The sequence below is a fragment of the Musa acuminata genome, chromosome BXJ2-11 (genome assembly GCF_036884655.1).
Source record: "Musa acuminata AAA Group cultivar baxijiao chromosome BXJ2-11, Cavendish_Baxijiao_AAA, whole genome shotgun sequence".
In the NCBI taxonomy this organism is placed as follows: domain Eukaryota; kingdom Viridiplantae; phylum Streptophyta; class Magnoliopsida; order Zingiberales; family Musaceae; genus Musa; species Musa acuminata.
In genome coordinates this window covers 7,105,373-7,127,545 of record NC_088348.1, presented here as the reverse complement: position 1 = coordinate 7,127,545, position 22,173 = coordinate 7,105,373, and the positions used below count along the sequence as shown (strand labels likewise).

The window sequence follows — 22,173 nt, the reverse complement described above, 5'->3', positions numbered from 1 at the left end:
AGCTCCATTCGACCAAAGACTTATCTCTCTCTCTCTCTCTCTTTACATAACTCTTGAGGATATATATATATATATATATATATATATATATATCTATATATATATATATATATATATATATATATCTATATATATATATATATATATATATATATATATATCCTCAAGGGATAGAGGTGGATGATCGGTAGAGGTTTGAAGGCCAGAAGGCAACGACAGCAGTGACAGTAACTTGCTATCGGTTCTTACGGTTCACAGCACCTTCCGCCGTCGAACTTTGGTCAGGTTTCTACTTTGGTCTTCCTACCACTTGCACGAAATCCAAGGTACGATTCACTTGAGACCAAGTATTTATAGGATAGAGCACAGGGATGAAGTGCAGGTGACGACTGCGGGAAGACTGGTTTCATGGCAGTCGCAGCAGCCATGAGCGGAGACGGCGGCGGGGGCGACGGGCACGAGCACGACGTCGTCATGCCTGGATTCCGCTTCCATCCAACCGAGGAGGAGCTCATCGAGTTCTACCTCCGCCGGAAGGTCGAGGGGAAACGCTTCAACGTGGAACTCATAACGTTCCTCGATCTCTACAACTACGACCCATGGGAGCTGCCAGGTCTGGAATCTCCCTTGTTAGGTGCAGGTGTACCGATGAATCTTGCTTATCTACGCTGGTGTTCGACGAAATGACAGCACTCGCCGCGATGGGAGAGAAAGAATGGTTCTTCTATGTCCCCAGAGATCGGAAGTACAAGAACGGCGACCGGCCCAACCGGGTGACGGCGTCGGGATACTGGAAGGCCACCGGAGCAGACCGGTTGATCCGAGACGAGGGTAATCGTTCGATCGGTCTGAAGAAGACGCTGGTGTTCTACTCCGGCAAAGCTCCCAAAGGCATCCGCACCAGTTGGATCATGAACGAGTACCGCTTGCCGCGGAGCGACACCGACCAGCACAAGAAGGTAATCCTGAGGCACTCAAACACCATAAAGGACGAGAGCTTCCTGCTACATGAACATGAATACGAATACATTTCCCGAGATCAATTTTGGGTTGGAGAAGAAATCTTTGGAGTCTTCAGTTGATGTTTGTGACATGAGTCAAGTCCACCGAGCTAGGGTTTTGTTCATGGCACTGTTCCATTATCTAACCCAGCACAGCGTTAGATTGCATAGACTAGTATTTGGATCGTTGATCCTAATCATTTCTCTCTTTGGCCACCGAATCGACCGATCTTATTCCTTCTCAGGCTGAGATCTCAATTTGCCGTGTCTACAAAAGAGCTGGAGTTGAAGGCCGCCACCGTCTCCCACTTGCTTCCAAGCCGTCCTGGTCGTCTTCTCGAGGAACTGGAACGGATAGAAGGCACAACAGCTGTTGGCATCAGCAGCGGCCGGATTTCCAATTAGGAGGAGACTCTTCTTGGTCAGCGGCCGCACTATCGACGGCTAATTCACTGAGCTCTACAACCTCGACCGACGAAGACGGCACTTCAGCTCGGATGATCGATGAACTCAACAGGTTGGTAGGTTTCAGCCAGAACTACGTCAACTACAACCCCCATCTGCTTCCCTTCACCGCCTTGCCCATCTCAGTCCCCGCTGTCTCAGACAAGCTATGGGAGTGGAACTCTCTTCACGAGACTGGCAGGGAATCCACTACTGGATTCAAGTGACTATTAGGCATGTAACTCGAATCAGCTGCCGCTGTGTGTTGGATTTCCTTCTTCTTCTTCTTCTTCTTCTTCTTCCTCTTCTTCATTTGATCAGATCTAGCTCGCCATGGTTTGACTTCTGCCCATGAAATAATGATGCCATGATTGCTACAAGACTCGCAGAATAATTGTCCTCGGAGCTGAGCATGGAATCTCAGTACCACTGCAGGCATGTGACTGCGCCATTGTCTTTTCTTCAGATACATCCTTTCACAAAATCCACTTCAATAGCTAATCTGTCTGAGAGTTTACAACAATGTCTCTTCACAGAATCCACATTACGATATCAACCAAGAGACAAATCGAAGACTATATGGTCCATTCTTTTGGAGCCCTGCATGTGTCCATAGGGTAGTTAAAACTAAAAGTCATGTCGCACATCATTATAAGGTCCACTTCGGACATGCATCTCTATGTCAAGCTGCTACATTACTAGCCTGTTTTATGAAGTATGAACATGAGTGCTACCACACAATTTACATCTCGGTGATCATCAATGATCAGCGAAGGCTTGAGATCGTTTTGTTCTCGAAGACATGAAGCCAACTCTACTTGTGCACAACGGAAGAGAAGGTAGAATGACACAAAGGTCGGAGAATGTAAGGGATGGGAAGTTCTTGCCAAAGCAGGGTGGGTCCAGGTAGGAGGTCCCACGTCGCACGTGGTGCCAGGTCACACATAGTCTTCTTCCATTCCCAGGTGTCATCGTCCGACTCACCAAGATTCCCAGTCTTCTGAGTGAGTCCCGTGGACCAGCTTCTCCCTGCGGTGTCCACTGTCTTGCAGCAGCAGTCATCCAATGGATTGATCACCTGCATGGTCCAATGTCCTTTCATCGATGTCATCTTCTGGATCCACTTAACTGGCACATACTTTGTTTCTTCCTCACGTTGGCTGGCATGGTCACACCAATACAACTCCTGTACTAGAAAGAACAGAGAACAGTAAGAATGGATGAGGGTCATGCAAGGATCAATCAATACTAAAAGTACAGCATAAGCCAGATGCATTCTTCTTGTCTCTCAGGGAGTCTTGCTTAAATGGGTGTTGAGTGAAACAAAATGGATTGTGATCTCTTTTGCAAAGGAAGATTTAGCTTTCCATATGGCAAAATTAAACACAGGGCTGCAGACAGGGATAAGCATTGCCTTCTTTCTCTCTCTGCTCCAAATAAGAGTTCAAGTGGGTTGGGCCTTCGCAAGAGCCCATTTGGGAATTGGGCTGGGCTACATTAATTTTTTTCTCCAACTTATTAAAAAAATAAAATCCGAATAAAATTTGTAGGATCTAAAATATATTTAAGTATAATATATTAGATGATGAGTTGTGAAATCATTAGAGTTGATTCACCCCTGAAATCAGTAGAGTTGATTCACACGTCCACCGCCACAAGGAGATGGAATTTGATGACGTGACATCACCTAAATATAGTTGATTCACCCCTGAAATCAGTAGAGTTGATTCACACGTCCACCGCCACAAGGAGATGGAATTTGATGACGTGACATCACCTAAATACTTGTATTCTAATATAGTTGACGAATTTGAAAATGGATTTATGTAAATATTATGTATTACATAATGCATAAATTAATAATGTCTTTTGATATGTCTTTTGAGTAAATTAATAATTATTGTTGATGATCTCCTTTGATTATAGTTGAAAGTTGATGTTTTTTTTTCTTTGTTTTAATGTAAATCCAATATCAATGATTAGTTACTAGAAGTCGAGTCAGATTCACTCTGATATTTTTTTTACTAGTGGCGCTCTTAATAATATTTTTTTTTGAGGTTTAAGTCTGTTGCGGTGAGCAACCTGGGAGCCGTGGCCTCGAGGCCGACGCGGTTCGGTTCGGGTCCGGACGACGAGGATCTCTCCGGGGCATCCCTCAAGCCTGTGGGGTTGGTTCGGTGCGATGGTCCGATCGGGACGGGGTCGTCGTTTCCTCCGGGCAGGAACTCCTCGTCCGCGCGTCCTGCATGGACCCTCGGCTTCGCACCTACACAAAGGTCGGGTTGAGAAGCTCGACCCAACCCCTCTGACGATCAAGTTAGAAGATGTGGAGGGGGTTTCAGATGAAAAAGTGTTTTAGTGTCTCGCCCCCCCTTCCGTTTATGATGTAAAAGTATTTATAGGGGAGTTTGATGTTACTTGACGTGCCCGCCTGCAGGAGGCAGGCTGATAGCGTCTGACATGGGGGTTGACGTGGCGTGAAGAACCAAACCTGAGTAGGCGTTAATGTGCCTCGGTCAGTGTTCTGGTTCGGTTGACCGAGTACAGTCACGTCGATCGAGGCGTGAGGCGTCGACTGACGTCAGCCGAGTCTTATCATAATTACTATCCTCATCAAAGTCAGTTAACAAATCAAATAAGTAAAACAAAATGAATTTTGTTCAGTTTGTTAAGATGTACATATGTAGTGGGCACTTGGGATCGTTACGCTCGTTTATTACATAGTTCATACAGTAATAGGGTGTGGAATTCGATCATACCTAACTGACTTTATTACATATTTCATGGCAACGTAACTTTTCTCCTTATTGGGCATAACTAATTAACTTTACTCTGTGTCTATGCAACGTTGAGATGGTGATGAGTGGTTGACCATATGGCTTCATATTGACCGCTAATGTGTCCTCCATGTGGGATTAATGAATCGATCATGTGAAACTGGTGTATCAATCATGTGGGTTTGGCTCATCGATAAAATGATCTTTTCATGTTGGCTAATTGGAGTTTGCATAATCAAATATAATTTTGCATTCAAATAACTTAAAATAATCCTTTTCTAATTGTTAACTTGTGACTCTTAGCTCTTAACCTTACCACATAATTCAAATAGGGTAATCTTGATATGTATGAAATGAAGAAAGATATTTTGATGGAATAATCTTACATCGTAGATAGATGATTGAAAGAGTCAAGTTACATATATTAGGTTTAGTTCATAATCTAACAGTTTCAGCTTATGGATTCAATTAGTGTCTGACCTGATATATGTTAATCCTAATTAATTTAACTCAAACTCATCATTGTAAAATGCTTGATATGGTATTTACACTAAGTAGATAAAAAAAATATTGAATCAATTAAGTTATGATTTAACTAAATGAAGATGAATCATACCGCTATGGATTAGATACAAATGAATAAATCGCTCGTAGTGTAAAAAAGATACGAACTCGAAGTTTGAACCGTTAAAAGTAAGAAAAAGATTCTAATCCACATATGAATAAAAAAAGATATTAAAAATATTCAAGTATATAAGACGAAGAGAGATATCAAAAAGATAATTTTATATAATTATATATTATTAATGATGAAAAGAGTCGAGTTACATATATTAGCTCTCGCTCGTAACTTAGCTATTTAAGTTTTTAAATTGAACTAATATAATATATATATATATATATATATATATATATATATATATATATATATATATATATATATATTAATCATGATTAATTTGACTCAGCTGTCGTTGCAAAATTTCAAACAGAGTTCACAACCCCTTGTTGCCTTCCTTGCTCTTGAGTTCTGCAGCAAAATTACAGCAAGCTGGAAATAGCCATGAGACTACAGGACATTAAAGCAGACGACATAAAAGAAAGCATACCTCGGTGCTTTCATGGTCTTTGGTGTCTTGAAAACATCTCTGAGAGGAATCTTTGATGCTGAAATGGATGGGTTGTCTCACTTAGATGCTACTTCTCGAGACTGTGTTGGGTTTTGTGTCGTGTAAGGATGAGAAAGGGAAGCAGTTTCAAGTTCATCCTCCACCTTCTTTTTTGGCCGCCGCGACAGAGGAGCAGTTGATACTTTTTAAGTCTACAAGTTTGGCCTTGGTTTGAACATCATGATGATAACTATTAGCTTCTCTTTTAGAGAGATGAGGTTGGCTTCAGTTTGTAGAGGTGACTTCCTCCTGGCCTTTGACTTTTACCTTGTGATATGTTTGTGTCATGAGAACCAATTAAAGTTGGTCTGATATTTTCTTGGCACAGCCTCTGAGAGAGCTGATGGTCAATCATAATAAGAAGCATGATTGTACTCACCATCTTTATGATCATAGATCACAGGATAAGAATTGTTTCTTTTTTATCTATCTATGACTCAAAGTTCAAATATTTCATATAGGAGAATAGATATCTAAGTCAAGTTTAAATTGGAGAGTTTGGGTAATTAATTGGATTCAGATAGGATTTGGAGATGAGTGCTGGGAACCTAAAGTGAAAAATGAAAATGAAAAGAACAAAGACTCTGATCTGAAAAGATCAAATTATTATTTATTTATTTTTCGAAAGAGCATATTATTATTAAGATGCAGATATAATAGATCACATAGAACAAACCACAGAAAGATGAATTGTTTTGAATGGAGTTCACACTTCACCATTTCAGTCCTACAAATTTGAAGATCATATTATATTATTATACCAAACACATAACCAGAGACATGGGAATCATTAGCATAAAATGGTCCCCATAAACTTCTCGAGATCACAGTCAATATCGAGATCACAGTCAATAGCAAGATAGTACTTATGGCCCTACTTAAAACAATCCATTACAAAGGTTGACATGCACAGAAAGATTGCATGTAAACCAGATAGCTCTGTCCTAAATTGTTCGACTTTATTAACTTGAGTTCCAGCTGCTTAAAACAACCCTTCTCATCCTAACAAAGAAAGCTTTCAAGACACCAGGCAGAAAGCTTGTATCAGGTAAAAATGAACTTTATCTAGTAGCCTTTGTTCCCACGTATCCGTGCTCTCATGTCGACCTGAAATTTCCATGAAACAAGTCATTTAGAATTCATAAGCATGAAGGGCAAGAATTATATAGTTAACTTCCCTGTCAAACAAAGCAAATCATTCAGCTCAAGGGTATATTTTTGTGATCATGAAAGACAAATGAGAAGGGACAAACTGTCCGCCAGACTCCTATCTTAGGTTGAATTCATCAACCCTAGGTTGTTAATAGTTCGCATTCAGCAAGATCAACAGATTAGGTGGACATGAGATTAGACTAGATCGCAGTTGAACTAGGTCATCGGGCACAGTGGGGTGGCTTTTCTTCATTTTATAGCAAAAAACACCATGAGTGGATTTCTGCTCTAGAGCAATGGATTCTGCATCAAATATGATTGCTACATTCGAACGTTATACAGTCAAAATCTGAAAGAAGAGAGTTTGAAGCCAAAAAAGTTAAACAACCAATTCTCTCAATCACTACATGTATATTAAAAGAATGAAAAGAAAAACCATTTATCGAACAAGCTTTCTATTAACATACAAAGTCCAACTTAAGTTAAGGCATGTAGTGCAGTACTATTGGTCAATCTGAAACCAATTCTCTGAAGCAAAAGCCCTGGATAAGGCAACTTTACGCCATAAAACAACTGACAGTCAAAACCTAGTGCCAGATTGGATAGAAAAGGTGACAATTTAGCAAATAAACAAAGAGCTCAACTTCAATGACCTTCATCTAGGAAGACACATACATGGGGTAAAAAGAAGAGGTGGTGTAATGTGGTAAACTTCTATTTGTTATGGAGGAATTCAGTTTAAGGCTAATTGGTGGCTTCCAAGTAATGCAAGAAAATGAACCGGTAAGCATGACACTATCGGGTTTCTCTTTCTTTTTTTTTTTGGAATTAATAAAGAAGTATCAGGGTTCTGATATATCATGCCTGGCCTCTCTTGCAGTTGAAATATGTCTCCCTAAGGCCTACACATTCACTTGATATGGAAGGCACCTTTTCTCCAGCACATTCCCTGTATGATCGCTTATCAACCTGAATAATTCAACCCACATGCAAACAAATATTCATCTCAATCTGATATCAGAATTAACAGTTGAGCTAACAAACCAACAGAGTAGATATGAATCAAGTTCTTGAATACAGATAATGATTGTCTACTAAATGATTCTCTTTCAAGAATTTTCAAGCTTCTTCGACCTGTAGAATTCAGTATGCTTTTCCCACCATAGGAGACCCACTTTAGCAGTTGAAATTTTAATCCCTCTGATCTTAGCCATACTCACCTACTATTTGGTTCTAAATTGGAATACCACCAAAGCAAATAGTGAAAACACTTGATTAGAGCTACCATAGAGCCTTGTTTCTGTGTTGAAAGAATGCATGCTCACCTGAAAACATGCATGTGGAAAGAAGAGATACACAACCAAGCATAAAGCAAAAGGTGTTGGTAGATCAGGTATCTAAGATAGTTCGTCATGAGTTTTCTCAAAAACGAGAGCTTATCATGAGATCAGGTACTCAGGCTACTTCATCACGATCAGGTATCCAAGATACTTCGAGGAATCAATCACAATGGAAAAGCTCATGGAGCACTAGTTTCTGATGATGTCCATCCCATAAATAAATTGGCAAGAGATGTCATTAAGACAGTTGGTGGAATCGATTATAATGGAAAAGCTCATGGAGCACTAGTTTCTGATGATGTCCATCCCATAAATGAATTGGTAAGAGATGTCATTCTGGTCCTCCAATATGCACAGGGCATAATCTCATTTTGTGCACATAAGTGCAAGGGACAGGAGTCCTCATAAGTTGTCGCATGAACACATCCATACGCACACAGGCACACACACATGCATGCGTGTGTGCACATACATGCACAATTACTAACATGAAAAAGGAAATTATTGAACGTGTAAATTTAAGCATTAGAAGCAATCTGGAAAATATAAAGTTCCTTCATGATCTACAGACTAAATCATCTTGTTCCTGAACACACCCTCTCAAACAGCAAAGTTAATTTTGATTTTTAGATCCTATATATCTACCACAAACTGCAATTTCCCCTCAATACCAACAGGATCACCATGTTATTCTGAAATTAACAACTCATATCTGGATCTTGAATGCCTCAATAAAATCCACAAAACAGATTAGCAGGGGCAGCTCCACCAAGACTAATTCTTGTCCTCCTTAGCAAAAGTCTACTTTTCTAGATTTCTGCCAAGAAAATTGTCAATTCATTTTCAAATACTCACCCGGAAACCTCAAACATGCAAATTTGCATCTTTCGTCGCCAAAACAGCTTCCTATCTGAATCCTTCCCAATCTAAAGAATAATTGCTGGCTCTTAGCCAATAATTTCATTTGGGTCACCGTAAATATGGCAACCATTGTTTATAGACCTCTGAAATAATCTACTGCGAACACAACACACAGATGAGAAACTCTGAACAAACTTCACCAATTATGAAGAACTTAAACCTTCCTTCAGGGTTCAAGCACATTGATCTCCACACCTCGGTGCTTTTTCTTTTCCCCTCATCAAGATCAAACCTTCAAGAACTCAAAGAACCCTCAGCATGGTGAAAGATTGTTGGGCTGATGGCCCATATTCAGCCCATGTGGGCTTTCTCAGCCCACAGCTCACACCCCCTCTTAACCTAACCCTAATTAAGATTAGGGGGGTGTGGTGGCTGCGTTTTAGAGGCAGATTAAAGCTATAAAAAGGCAGCAACGAGGCAGATCTTTGAAGCGACGAGATTCCAAAGAGAAGAAGGAGAACAAGGCAGAAGAGGAAGAGAAAGAAAGGGAAGAAGACAAGGACAACGCAGAGAGACTGTTCACAATCATCTAGCAGTGTTCTCATCTCAGGTTAGATCAAATCTACAGTAGGCTCTTGCTGTGATTACTTGGGAGGTTTTAGATATTGTGGGCAGTAACGTGATCCTTGTATCCCAGTTATTCTCTTGTGGTTGTTGCTTGGGTTTTGGGCAATAGATTGAGATTTGTATATTCATTATTCTCATAGTGGATTATCTCTAGTTTGCCCCGTGGTTTTTACCCTTCACATTGAAGGGGTTTTCCACGTATATCTTGGTGTTCTGTTTGATTGTGTTTCCATTTTATTCCGCTGCGTATTTTGGTCTTCTAGTATTTGTTCCTATACAAAGGTTATTCCTGTTTATATCCCCATCAACTGGTATCAGAGCGGGGTTTTGGTGATTTAATTTTTGTATTTGAACATGGAGGCCAGTAATATTTCTCGCATGATTAGTTTGAATGGAAATAATTGGATGATATGGAAACCAAGAATGGAAGATCTCTTGTATTGCAAAGATTTGTATGGACCTTTGCAAGGGGATAGTGCAAAACCTACAACTATGATAGATGATGAGTGGAAGAGGTTAGATCGAAAAACAATTGGATTTATTAGACAGTGGCTTGATGATAGTGTATTTCACCATGTTTCTACTGAAATTTCTGCATATTCTCTTTGGAAAAAATTGGAAAGTCTCTATGAAAGAAAAACAGCTGGCAACAAAGCTTTTTTGATCAGAAAACTTGTGAACCTAAAATATAGAGAGGGTGCTTCTATTGTTGAGCATTTGAATGAAATGCAGAGTATTACTAACCAGTTATCCTCTATGAGAATGTCTCTTGATGATGAGTTGCAGGCATTGTTACTTCTCAGTTCATTACCAGAAAGTTGGGAGACACTGGTGGTTTCCCTTAGTAATTCTGCGCCAGATGGTATTGTCACTATGAGTCAAGTAACAAGCAGTTTGTTGAATGAGGAGTTGAGAAGAAAGAGTTCGGCAACATCTCAGAATGATTCACAGGCACTTATCTCAGAGAACAGAGGAAGGTCAAAGTCTAGAAGCAGTTCACGTATGGGTAGGAGCACGTCAAGATCAAGAAAAGATATTGTTTGCTATAACTGTGGTGAGAAAGGACATTACAAGAATCAATGTAAGCAACCTAAGAAGAACAAGAAAAAGGGAAAAGAAGTGGAGTCTACAGAGTCAAAGGATAATACTACAGCTACAGTGCAGGGTGGTGATTATTTGATTTTGTCTCCTTCTGATGATATTTTTTCTTGTGTGTGTCAGGATCTTGAGTGGGTGATTGACACAGGTGCTTCTTATCATGCTACACCACGGAGGGAGTTTTTTGCTGCATACAGGTCTGGAAACTTTGGTGTTGTCAAGATGGGCAACTATGGCACAGCAGACATCATTGGCATGGGTGATATCCATTTAAAGACCAACCTTGGCTGTAAGTTGGTACTTAAGGATGTGAGGCATGTGGTTGACTTGAGGCTAAATTTAATTTCAGTTGGAAGACTAGATGATGAAGAGTATGAAAGCAGATTTCACAGAGGGCAATGGAAGCTCAGTAAGGGTTCTCTTGTTATAGCTAATGGAAAGAAATGTCATACTTTGTACAGGTTGCAGGCTAAAGCTTATGGTGAGCAGTTAAATGCTACAGAGAAAGACTTCAGTATGGAGTTGTGGCATAGGCGATTGGGACACATGAGCGAGAAGGGGCTGCAAGCTCTTTCCAAGAGAGATGTATTACCAGATCTCAGAGGTATACATCTGAACCCTTGTATTGATTGTTTGGCTGGTAAACAACATAGAGTTTCATTTGCTAGTGCTGCTTTGTCTAGAAAAATGCATGCCTTAGACCGTGTTTATAAAGATGTATGTGGTCCTTTGAGGACAAAAACTCCTGGTGGATCTGTTGATGTTCTTGGTATAAGTGGTGCACTTTATTTTGTCACTTTTATAGATGATTTTTCCAGGAAAGTTTGGGCTTATGCTTTGAAGACCAAAGATCAGGTTATTAATGTCTTCAAAGAGTTTCATGCCAGGGTTGAAAGGGAGACAGAAAGGAAATTGAAATGCATAAGATCAGATAATGGTGGTGAGTATATGGGATTGTTTAATGACTATTGCAGGTCGCATGGGATCCAACATGAGATGACAGTTCCTGGTACACCTCAGCATAATGCAATTGCAGAGAGGATGAACCGCACCATCATGGAAAAGATCAGATGTATGCTTTCACAGGCCAAGCTACCCAAAAGGTTTTGGGATGAGGCTTTGAGGACTGCAGTTGATGTGATCAACTTATCACCATGTACAGCCCTAGATGGTGATGTTGCAGAGCATGTATGGTCAGGGAAAGATGTTTCCTACAGGCATTTGAGAGTGTTTGGTTGTCGTGCATTTGCACATGTTCCAGATAATGAGAGGTCCAAGCTAGATGGTAAGTCTAAAGAATGTATTTTTCTTGGTTACTCACATGATCAGTTTGGTTACAGGCTTTGGGATCCAGAAAAGCAGAAGGTGTTCAGGAGTAGAGATGTGGTCTTCTTTGAGGATCAAACCTTTGAGGATTTGAAGAAGAAGGCACCAGCCAAGACTTCTGTAGAAGGATTAGCAGATTGTGACCCAGTTATTCCTCCAGTATATCAGGGTGATGGGGGAGATGTGCAGGAAAATAGTGTAGAGCCTGATATTGATTTACCTGCAGGACATGTTGAGCAAGAAGAAGTAGGAGAGCAAGTTCCCGCAGAACCTCAATTGAGAAGATCTTCTAGACAACGTCAACCTTCCAGAAGATACTCTACAGATGAGTATGTGATGCTTACTGATGCAGGTGAACCAGAGAGTTACCAGGAAGCAGTTGAGAGTGAGCAGAAAGAGAAGTGGTTAGTTGCTATGCAGGAAGAGATGGATGCTCTTCAGAAGAACCACACTTATGATTTGGTGCTGTTACCAAATGGAATGAAGGCCTTGAAGAACAAGTGGGTTTTTAGGTTGAAGACTCAAGAATATTGTTCTCAACCAAAGTACAAAGCTAGATTGGTTGTGAAAGGCTTTGGTCAAAAGAAAGGTATTGACTTTGAAGAGATATTTTCTCCTGTTGTTAAAATGTCTTCTATTCGTGTTGCTCTTGGTATTGCTGCTAGCCAGGACTTGGAGGTTGAGCAGTTAGATGTGAAGACAGCTTTCCTTCATGGTGATTTGGAGGAGGAAATTTATATGGAGCAACCAGAAGGCTTCAAAGTCAAAGGTAAAGATAATTTTGTCTACAAGTTGAAGAAGAGCTTGTATGGGCTAAAGCAAGCTCCAAGACAGTGGTACAGAAAGTTTGATTCATTTATGACAGAAAATGGATACAAAAGAACGGCTTCAGATCATTGTGTGTACATCAAATGGTTTGGTGAGAATTTTATTATTCTCTTACTTTATGTTGATGACATACTTATTCTTGGAAAAGATATGTCTAAAATTGACAGGTTGAAGAAGGAACTGAGTGAGTCTTTTGCAATGAAGGACATGGGGCCAGCAAAGCAAATACTAGGCATGCAGATTTCTCGTGACAGGAAAAACAAGAAGATTTGGTTGTCACAGGAGAAATACATCGAGAAGGTATTGGAAAGATTTAGTATGAGCAATGCTAAGCCAGTTGGTTCTCCTCTTGCAGGTCACTTCAAGTTGTGCTCAGAACAGAGTCCGTCAAGTGATGAGGAGAAGGAGAAAATGCAAAAGGTTCCTTATGCTTCAGCAGTTGGAAGTTTAATGTATGCAATGGTATGTACGATGCCGGACATCGCATATGCAGTGGGTGTTACTAGCAGATTTCTTGCAAATCCAGGCAAAGAGTACTGGGCAGTAGTGAAGTGGATTTTTAGATATCTCAGAGGGAGCTCTAAGGTTTGTTTAAGCTTTGGAGGTGGACCACCTGCGTTAACAGGTTACACAGATGCAGATATGGCAAGAGATATAGATACGAGGAAGTCTACTTCAGGTTATGTACTTATTTTTGCAGGGGGAGCTGTGTCATGGCAATCCAGGTTACAAAGGTGTATTGCTCTCTCCACCACAGAAGCAGAATATATTGCTGCTACAGAGGTATGCAAAGAAATGTTATGGATGAAAGAATTCTTACAAGAATTGGGGCTGAAACAGAAAAATTATGTGATGCATTGTGACAGCCAGAGTGCCATCCATTTGTGTAAGAACCCAATGTTTCATTCCAAGTCAAAGCATATATAGATGTCAGATACCACTGGATTCGAAATGTATTTGAAGAGAAGTAGTTGCAGCTTCAGAAAATTCATACAGATGACAACGGAGCAGACATGTTGACGAAGACCTTAACAAAAGAAAGACAGGAGATATGCCGACAGTTGGTCGGTATGGCTTCACATTGAGGAGTCATGGGACAGCCTCCCTTATGGGCTGAAGGGGGAGGTTGTTGGGCTGATGGCCCATATTCAGCCCATGTGGGCTTTATCAGCCCACAGCTCACACCCCCTCTTAACCTAACCCTAATTAAGATTAGGGGGGTGTGGTGGCTGCGTTTTAGAGGCAGATTAAAGCTATAAAAAGGCAGCAACGAGGCAGATCTTTGAAGCGACGAGATTCCAAAGAGAAGAAGGAGAACAAGGTAGAAGAGGAAGAGAAAGAAAGGGAAGAAGACAAGGACAACGCAGAGAGACTGTTCACAATCATCTAGCAGTGTTCTCATCTCAGGTTAGATCAAATCTACAGTATGCTCTTGCTGTGATTACTTGGGAGGTTTTAGATATTGTGGGCAGTAACGTGATCCTTGTATCCCAGTTATTCTCTTGTGGTTGTTGCTTGGGTTTTGGGCAAGAGATTGAGATTTGTATATTCATTATTCTCATAGTGGATTATCTCTAGTTTGCCCCGTGGTTTTTACCCTTCATATTGAAGGGGTTTTCCACGTATATCTTGGTGTTCTGTTTGATTGTGTTTCCATTTTATTCCGCTGCGTATTTTGGTCTTCTAGTATTTGTTCCTATACAAAGGTTATTCCTGTTTATATCCCCATCAAAGATGATAAAAGATCTATGATTCCAAACGCAGAGAGCATGCAAAGACCTCTCTTTTTTGTTGTTTGACGTGACCTTCCACAAACAGGTGCAAAATCGCATCTTTCTTAACGAGATATCATTTCTATGACGAAAATAAAACTAAATCTAACTGGAAACACGATAGGATTCGGTTCGAATTACACATACCTTCACGCAATCGGATTCGCTGAGGCATTTGACGAGCTCCATCGCCAGGCCTTTACACGACTTGGCCATCTCCTCTTTGCTCCTTGTCGAGAGAGAGAGAGAGAGAGAGAGAGAAGCCCGATCATGCTACATATCTGGGCAGCACAGTCCAGGCACGGGTGCGGTCACCGCCTTAGGATATTTCAACTTTTAAAGTGGATTGTGATTCTTTTTCTTCAAATTATTTTTATTTTTCGCAATAATTATATTACAGAGATATAGAAATTGCGTCGAAGAAAATATAAGTGAAAATAAATATGATAGAGAGCCGACAAATTTCCCACTAAATATTAAATTCTAAAGGAAAAGAAAAGAAAAAAAGGGTTGCCGAGTTCCGAAACGGTAAGCTGATAACGGTGTTCATATACTAGCTTAGGTCGGTTTCGTAACCCCCGTTCTGGTGGTCTGATATCGGGGCCGATCTTTGATCTTAATCCCCCTCGCGAACTTGGATTTCAAGACTGCGTTAGATTGCTACAAGTAGCGGAGGAATCGCCATCCAGCGGCGGAGATCGGCGAAGAAGAGCGTTCTTGAACTCCAATTGGAAAGAGAAGGTACATTGGCTAACGCCCTTCCCTGATCTATTTTTCGATCCATCTCTTTGCTCGCATTTCTTCATGATCTCCTCTTTGAGCTCTCGTGATCCTTCGGATAATGTTCTATTGCGGATTAATCATGCGCCATTCTGGTTTGCTTCGATCTTATGGTTAGGCTGTATCGCAGTAAGATCTGTTTTCCGGGAGAAATGGTTTCTGAATTCGATGATGTATGTCCAAGCTTTTCGTTGTCCGGAAGGGGGGCTAGTAGTGGCGTCGCGACCTTTTCTTAAAACCTGAGCACGCTGCTTCTGTCGATGTTGCTCGATCACATTCTAAGTTTCTGCGATTTGGACCAAACAGGAGTCAAATTCCATGACTTGAGCTCCATTCAAAGGATGATCACTTCTTTTTTACCATTGGGCTAACCGTCAAGATTTCCACCAACGCCTCGTTGCTGAAGTGATCAGACAAATTCTTTGCTTTCCCGTAAATGAGTGAGCAAATATAACTGATTTTGGAGCAATCGATGAGTGAAAGGTGTTTGATCTCCTCCGGACAAGTGTTAATGTGTCTTCATCTATTTCTCCTTGACATATTTGCTTCCTTTAAAAGGAAAAATAGTAGCTTCAAAGTTCTTCCAATTTTCACCACCTTGTGCTTGCTTGCTTATTTGATTCATTGTATTTACATCAACAGAAGTGCTGAGAATGACAAGTACCAGTGCCTAATCTGCAAAAGAGAACTACAGAAGAACCATAATCTCATGAACCTTTGCATTGACCTGGCCAATGTATGTGCCCATCTAGCTTTCATAAGTATCTAACAGCATTTATGATGATTCTAGTTAATATATATTTGGAATGTCAAACTAAAAGTTTTCTGTTTCTGTTAAAAGAACATTTGATTACTCTCTCTCTCTCTCTGGATTCCTAGTCAAATTTTGCCACGTAAATATCTAACAGCATTTATGATGATTCTGTCTAATCAATTATTTGGAGCTCAGGTAATACCTGTGTGTTCTGTTCAAAGAAAAAATTGACCATATCTAATAGTGTTTTGATACTATCTCAGATTTTGACTTGTTCCACAGGTGAATCATAACTTGCTAAAGTGTAAGTGGAATGAAGCACACAGAGTGTCTCACTAGCAGATTATGTTTGATCTAACTGCACTTTGCATACAATGCCAAGTCATATGCATCATTTAAAGATGTTGAAGAACATGTAAACCCCAAGGAAAAACATAGTGTAGCAAGCAATACACTGCAGTACACCAAGCAAACAAATCGATTACAGTGTTACAAGCTGAGACAACCGGTGCACATCGATGCCAAGTCATACGTATCAAGCACAGCGGTGCTCCAGGCAATTACTAAGCAGCTCATGTTCTTTTGACTCAGTGGGGAGCAATGACCATTACATGTTCATTTTTTTCGCGCAACTACAGTTGCCAGTGTGCATGATCTTGTATGTGCTGCTAACATTACATGTTAATTTTGTTCACAAAACTATGTGCATGATCTTGAATGTGCTGCTAACATTACATGTTAATTTTGTTCACAAAACTATGTTTGCCAGTGTAGTAGGTGATTTTGTATGTACTGCCAAAAATAATCCATCACTGATACCCATTTTTAGTTTGATTTAGTTATCAGTTACCCACTTACCCTTTATGTCTGTGAATGAGAGTATGTTTTTGTTTGCTGGGAGAACTCTCCCATCACAGTAAATGGGAGAGAATCCTCATCCTACATGAAGCTTAAGTGGACTTGAATGGCTTTTGGGATCATCCGATATGTGTTGCACGGTTTAATGTCTCTGTTAATGATCACTAATTCGGATGATGGGCAGGAATATATCCATTTTCTAATGGTACTGTCCAACAATTACCATGTTGTCTGAAGGAAAAAAAACACTTCACATATCACATTAAACAAGTACAAAGGGGCAATTAAATTGAACAAAGTAGTCTAATTCATGAATATGCTTCTACTCACATCAGCAAAAAGACATCCTTTTAAACCACCCAGAAAAAAGCCTACTGAAGGCAAAGAATGTGTACCGAGTTGCAAGCAACATCACAGCTTCAACTTTGAGGCTTTGATGGAGACGGAGAAGAAAGCGGTTTGAGCTCGGGATACTGCACCAACAAATCAGAAAGCAATTATGAATGTTATAAAAGCAACATTGAATTAAAATAGGACTTAAAATTGAATTGAAATAGCAATATTTCATGATATGAATGATCTGGACCAACAGATCATGATCTGTACCAACAGATCATTAAAATAGCAATTACCAAAGAATGATCTGTACCAGCAGATCATATTGAATTGAAAATTTGATTTGAGTTTATAAAAGCAATTACGATTGTTAGCAGATGCTCGTGCAATCAAAATAATGGAAAGCTAAATCTTCTATTCTTACATTTGGATAGGGCGACAGCGGTCTTTCTGGATTAAGCTTTGCGGTTGAGATAGTTTCTGTAGGCTCTACAAAACCATTGTCCGTGTTCAAGTTCTTGTCATGGTGATTGCTGGAAGAAGCCACAATCTGGTCATTCATCATTTGGTTGTTCGCCTCTGTTTCTGCTGATTCCATGTTCTTTTTCCTTGGATGAACATGCACAGAGGGTGGAAGAAAGGTTTCCTGAATTGCCTGCACGAAAAGAAATTATACTGTTAATACAATGAATAAAACTACTAAAAAAATCACATTTTGTTCAGCCATTGAATCTCTTAACACATCAGTATCTAACACAACTTGCAAAATGGACCATCTCAAATAGACATTAGAATTAAACCTGCCATCCATCCTTCCCTCTGAGTCCACCTTTAATTGCATATGCCTCCTTGAAACCATTCTTGTAAAGCAGTTCAGCCAATTTAAGAGAATCACCATCAAAGCTACCTTACACAAAAAAATAAGCACCCAGCAGAACATCCCAATTATGTTATCACTCTTTCTTGGTAGAAATATAGAGCATATATAGAAATCAAAACGAATGATACTTCATCACAGAAAAATCAGCATCTGTCAATTACTGTAACTGATATTTTGCTTCTTAATATATTTTAATTTTCAGAAAAGAAAACTTGTAATAGAGGGTTTAGCACTTCAGTGAATTGGCAGAAAGACATGTAATGAGTTGGAATCAACAAGAACTGTCCAATGTTTCCATGGAGATGCAAATTAAGATGAACAAAATCTACATATTCCTCCTAAAGATGTAGTCATGTAAACTGTAAAAGTCATAATACGGGAATTGACACTTCAGCGAATGGCCATAAAGACAGCAATAAAATGGAGTTGGAATCTACAAGAACTGTCCAATATTTTCTCCTAAAGATGAACAAAATCTACATATTTCTCCTAAATGCAAAATAAGATGAACAAAATCTACATTTTTAACGTTTTTGTAAAGGATAAGCTGCGACAGCAGGATTCGAGCCCAGGACCTTGCGGTGATCAATTGTCAGCTAAACTAGCTGACACCTTCGACATTTGTCTGTTTTCCATGTTCTGAAATCTGCTCTATGTAGAAAATTTATATTTTCCAACCAATAATGATATCAACATTTCCAAACTAGAAAATGTAATTTATAGATATAGTCTGAGAGCTCACTTGTCAAGAACACAGATGACAGTCTTTCCTGGATCTTCAAAATTCCGCAGAACCTCCTTGATGAAACCCTCTTCGTTTCCATCAGAATACTCCACCTGAACCACATTCTTGTTCAAAATCCTCAAATTTGGCGAATCCATGAACTTGACACTCTGCCTCTTCCTCACATCCAGTAGTTGGGCATTGGGCATGTCCCTAAGTTTCCGAAAGGCATCGATTGCGCTGATGAACTTGTATTTCTTGAGGTACTCTTGTGTCAGCGGTATCAGGACAAGCCAGATGACGGTAACCCCCGCTACGAAGAATGGATTACGGTTGAAGAAATCATCGATTGATACAAGAATATGTTCTATGTTGATCTTCTGCGAGACCTGCTCCGAGTCGGCTGCGTTGGCAGGGAAAGGAGAAGAAAAAGCAGAAAGTAGCAATGCAAAACTGTGACGGAAAGATGGAATTCTCGAGCAAGAAGCAATCTTTTGGGTTGAGACCTGGAGATCAATAGAAGATAAGAGATCAAACAGGGAAACGGGGCGATGGGCGGTTTTGCGAAAACGGATGAGGGAACGTAGACTTCTCGACAAAGGTGAAGCCTTTTCCGATGAAACCTGGATCCTAAGAGTCTGCTCTTCAGGGTTTCCGGAGAAAGTTGGGATCTTTCGGGCGGAGAACAGATTCCGGAGGGGATTTGCCGCATCAGGAGGTGGAATCTGGGCCAAAGACTTGGCCTTATGGATCGAGATGCAGAGGGGCACAGAGCTGCGCAGATGAGAAGCAGGGAAGCAGAGAGGAACGAGGGGTTTCGGCAAGAAGCGGTGGTCTTGCAGAGCGGCCATCGGGAGTCGCAACTCGGAGAAGAGACAGGGCACTCACAACAAGGAGACGATGGATTGCGTTGACAGGCGTGGCGTAATTGAGAGTGCGATCCACATCCGATATCTCTCCATCAGCAGCCCTCCATCGCTGCTTTCCAAGTCGTGCTGATCTCAGATTCGCTTAGTTAATCGTCGAATGCATTCACGTAAATTTCAGAAATATTATATATATCTTAATATAGCATTGACTGGGTCAAAGATTTCCTTCAGTTTGTATGATATTTGAGTCCATACAAATAGTCAACTGAGATGATAAAGCATCCAGAAGTCAATCATTGTTTGCAAGAATCTAATTCCACGGATCCAATGCGAGATTGTTTTGGCATGAGCTACGTGTTCGTGCAGTACTTGGCAATGAGCGCCACTATGTTCTTGTCAGAGCTCCCATCCTTCCCCACCGCCGCTTTTGCCCGCTCCCTCCACTTGGCGGCGTTCATCCTCATCTCCTCCCTCCTCCTGCCCTCCATCACCTCCCTCACGCACCTCTCCACCTCCTCCCGCCTCACCAATCCCTTCTCGTCCTCCCTCACCCTCACCCCGACGCCCCACACGTCCTCCACGTACTTGGCGTTCGTCAGCTGGTCCGTCCACTGAGGCATCGCCACCATCGGCACCCCCAGGCTCAGCCCTTCGGCGGTCGAGTTCCACCCGCAGTGCGTCAGGAAGCAGCCGACCGCCGGGTGAGCAAGGACCTCCGTCTGCGGGCTCCAGGACACCACCAGGCCTCTTTCCGCGAACCCCTCAGCGAAGTTCCGGGGCAGCTTGCCGGTTTCCGAGGACCGCACCACCCACAGGAAGTCCTTGCCGCTGTCCGAGATGCCGAAGGCTAGCTCTGCCGTCTGCTCTGGGCCGAGCACAGCCATGCTGCCGAAGGAGACATACACGACCGAGGCGGGCCGCTTGGAGCCCAGCCAGCGCATGCATGGAGCGGCGGCCGGCGTAAAGAGATTGAGGCCGTATTGGGAGTCGAAGGGGATCCTGTCGTCCAAGTACTTGGACGGCACCGTCGGCCCGACGGTCTTCGCTCCGCATGCCACCCTCAGGAAGTCCGTTTCCTGGTCTCAAATTAGTTCCAATCATGGCAACAAAAGCTACAAAGAATAAAAGACGACATGGTTCTCCAAGTCAACGAGTCTCTCTCCCCCCGTTGACGTCTGACCAAAGATAAAATGTAGTTGATATGAAAAGAACCATATGTGAAGGTACCTCAGGTTCGAGTTCATAGAAGGAGTTGATGAGGATCTCATCCGCGTTCTCCAAGCACTTGAACTGGTTCATCACCATGTCCATGTACGCCGGATAGGCGGTGACCAACTCCACTAGGTAGGACGGTAGGTCCCTCGGCTCGAGGCGGGGCAACCCCGGGAGCTCCACCGCCGCCTGCACCGGCGGACACAGCCGTCTCTCCCACACGTGGTAGAAGAGTGCGTCGACCGCAGACGACTGCGTGAAGAACGCCGCCGTCGGGGCTCCCAGCCGCCGCCCCACGTCCCCCGCCCAGGGGAGGAACGCGTCGAAGACCAGGAGGCGGACGGGGCGGCCGGCGGCGGCCTCACTGCGGAGCAAGCTCTCCAGGGTCTCGGAGCCTACCAGCTCGAACCTGCCGAGGTAGGCCGGGGCCGAGCCGGCCCCGGCGAAGCCCGTGGCGTCGAACCCGTCGGAGATGGCAGCGAGGCGAACCGGACCGGGCTCGGGGCGGGAGGAGCCGAGGATGAACCGGGTGGCGGCGAGCGTGACGAGGAGGCCGTGGGCGGCGAGGCGCTTCCCGAACTGGAGCATGGGGTTGATGTGGCCTTGGCTCGGGTACGGAAGCAGGAGCACTCGATCTGCATTATCCATCACCACTGCGTGTGCGCGTGAGAGAGAGAGAGAGAGAGAGAGAGATGAGTATTATGAACTGATGAAGGAATAGGCATCTCCAAAATTAGCGTAGAATAAGCTGACGATAAATTCCAACGTCGATGTGACGTCATTTCCTTCACTCCTACACCGACAATATTGATGAAGACGACATCCCGAGGGCGTCGTTTATACGTCTTTTTCATGTAACTTTCGATCCATTAATATAATTTAGGTCTATTTAATTATATCACTATGGCATCTTTGTGTAAAATTGATAATTTCTTTTTGTGATTTTTGAGGGTTAATTAGATATTACCTTTTACCAACCTTTAATGTTTCATATATGATTATGAAAATAAAATATTTATGTTCATTTATCCTAATATTATCGATTTTAATATTTTAATATTTTACTAACGAAAATATAAAAAAATATAAAAAAATAATTTTAATATTTCAGTTGGTAGTGACAAACGACATCGGTTGTGGCGAATGGCGATGTCACTATGGGCCACGAGTGGTTGTTGTGGATGAGGAGAGCGATAACGAGAGGTGAGAGCCGCTTGATAATTGCGTCGATGATGAGTACGACAATGTACTCAACGTCGAATTTCGAGATACATTTTTCTACTATTGTCGATTACGTTTCGTTGGGAGCTCAACAATTGTTTGCTTGCTAGCCTTCAAGAGCTTCCTTTCTTTGTCAACGATAAC

The 22,173-nt window shown here is 41.8% G+C and overlaps 4 protein-coding genes across 4 annotated transcripts; 1 reads left to right on the top strand and 3 right to left on the bottom strand.

Annotated features, from left to right (window-relative positions):
• The first annotated feature begins 224 nt into the window (after window positions 1–224).
• On the top strand, window positions 225–1,825 carry LOC135626185 (NAC domain-containing protein 35-like). Its single transcript, XM_065131309.1, has 3 exons — window positions 225–613; window positions 691–959; window positions 1,247–1,825. The coding sequence occupies exons 1-3, from the start codon at window positions 409–411 to the stop codon at window positions 1,670–1,672; spliced, it is 900 nt and encodes a 299-aa protein (XP_064987381.1). The 5' UTR covers window positions 225–408; the 3' UTR covers window positions 1,673–1,825.
• Window positions 1,826–6,255: 4,430 nt separating this feature from the next.
• Window positions 6,256–14,700, bottom strand: LOC135627909 (uncharacterized). The gene is made up of 3 exons (XM_065134364.1): window positions 14,543–14,700; window positions 7,408–7,512; window positions 6,256–6,498 (listed from the first exon to the last, which is right to left on the bottom strand). The coding sequence occupies exons 1-3, from the start codon at window positions 14,609–14,611 to the stop codon at window positions 6,457–6,459; spliced, it is 216 nt and encodes a 71-aa protein (XP_064990436.1). The 5' UTR covers window positions 14,612–14,700; the 3' UTR covers window positions 6,256–6,456.
• A 2,349-nt stretch (window positions 14,701–17,049) lies between these two features.
• Window positions 17,050–19,658, bottom strand: LOC135627907 (rhodanese-like domain-containing protein 4, chloroplastic). Its single transcript, XM_065134363.1, has 4 exons — window positions 18,746–19,658; window positions 17,924–18,026; window positions 17,548–17,778; window positions 17,050–17,260 (listed from the first exon to the last, which is right to left on the bottom strand). The coding sequence occupies exons 1-4, from the start codon at window positions 19,576–19,578 to the stop codon at window positions 17,207–17,209; spliced, it is 1,221 nt and encodes a 406-aa protein (XP_064990435.1). The 5' UTR covers window positions 19,579–19,658; the 3' UTR covers window positions 17,050–17,206.
• Window positions 19,659–19,801: 143 nt separating this feature from the next.
• LOC135627906 (crocetin glucosyltransferase 2-like) lies at window positions 19,802–21,535 on the bottom strand. Its single transcript, XM_065134362.1, has 2 exons — window positions 20,824–21,535; window positions 19,802–20,672 (listed from the first exon to the last, which is right to left on the bottom strand). The coding sequence occupies exons 1-2, from the start codon at window positions 21,454–21,456 to the stop codon at window positions 19,947–19,949; spliced, it is 1,359 nt and encodes a 452-aa protein (XP_064990434.1). The 5' UTR covers window positions 21,457–21,535; the 3' UTR covers window positions 19,802–19,946.
• Window positions 21,536–22,173: the final 638 nt, after the last annotated feature.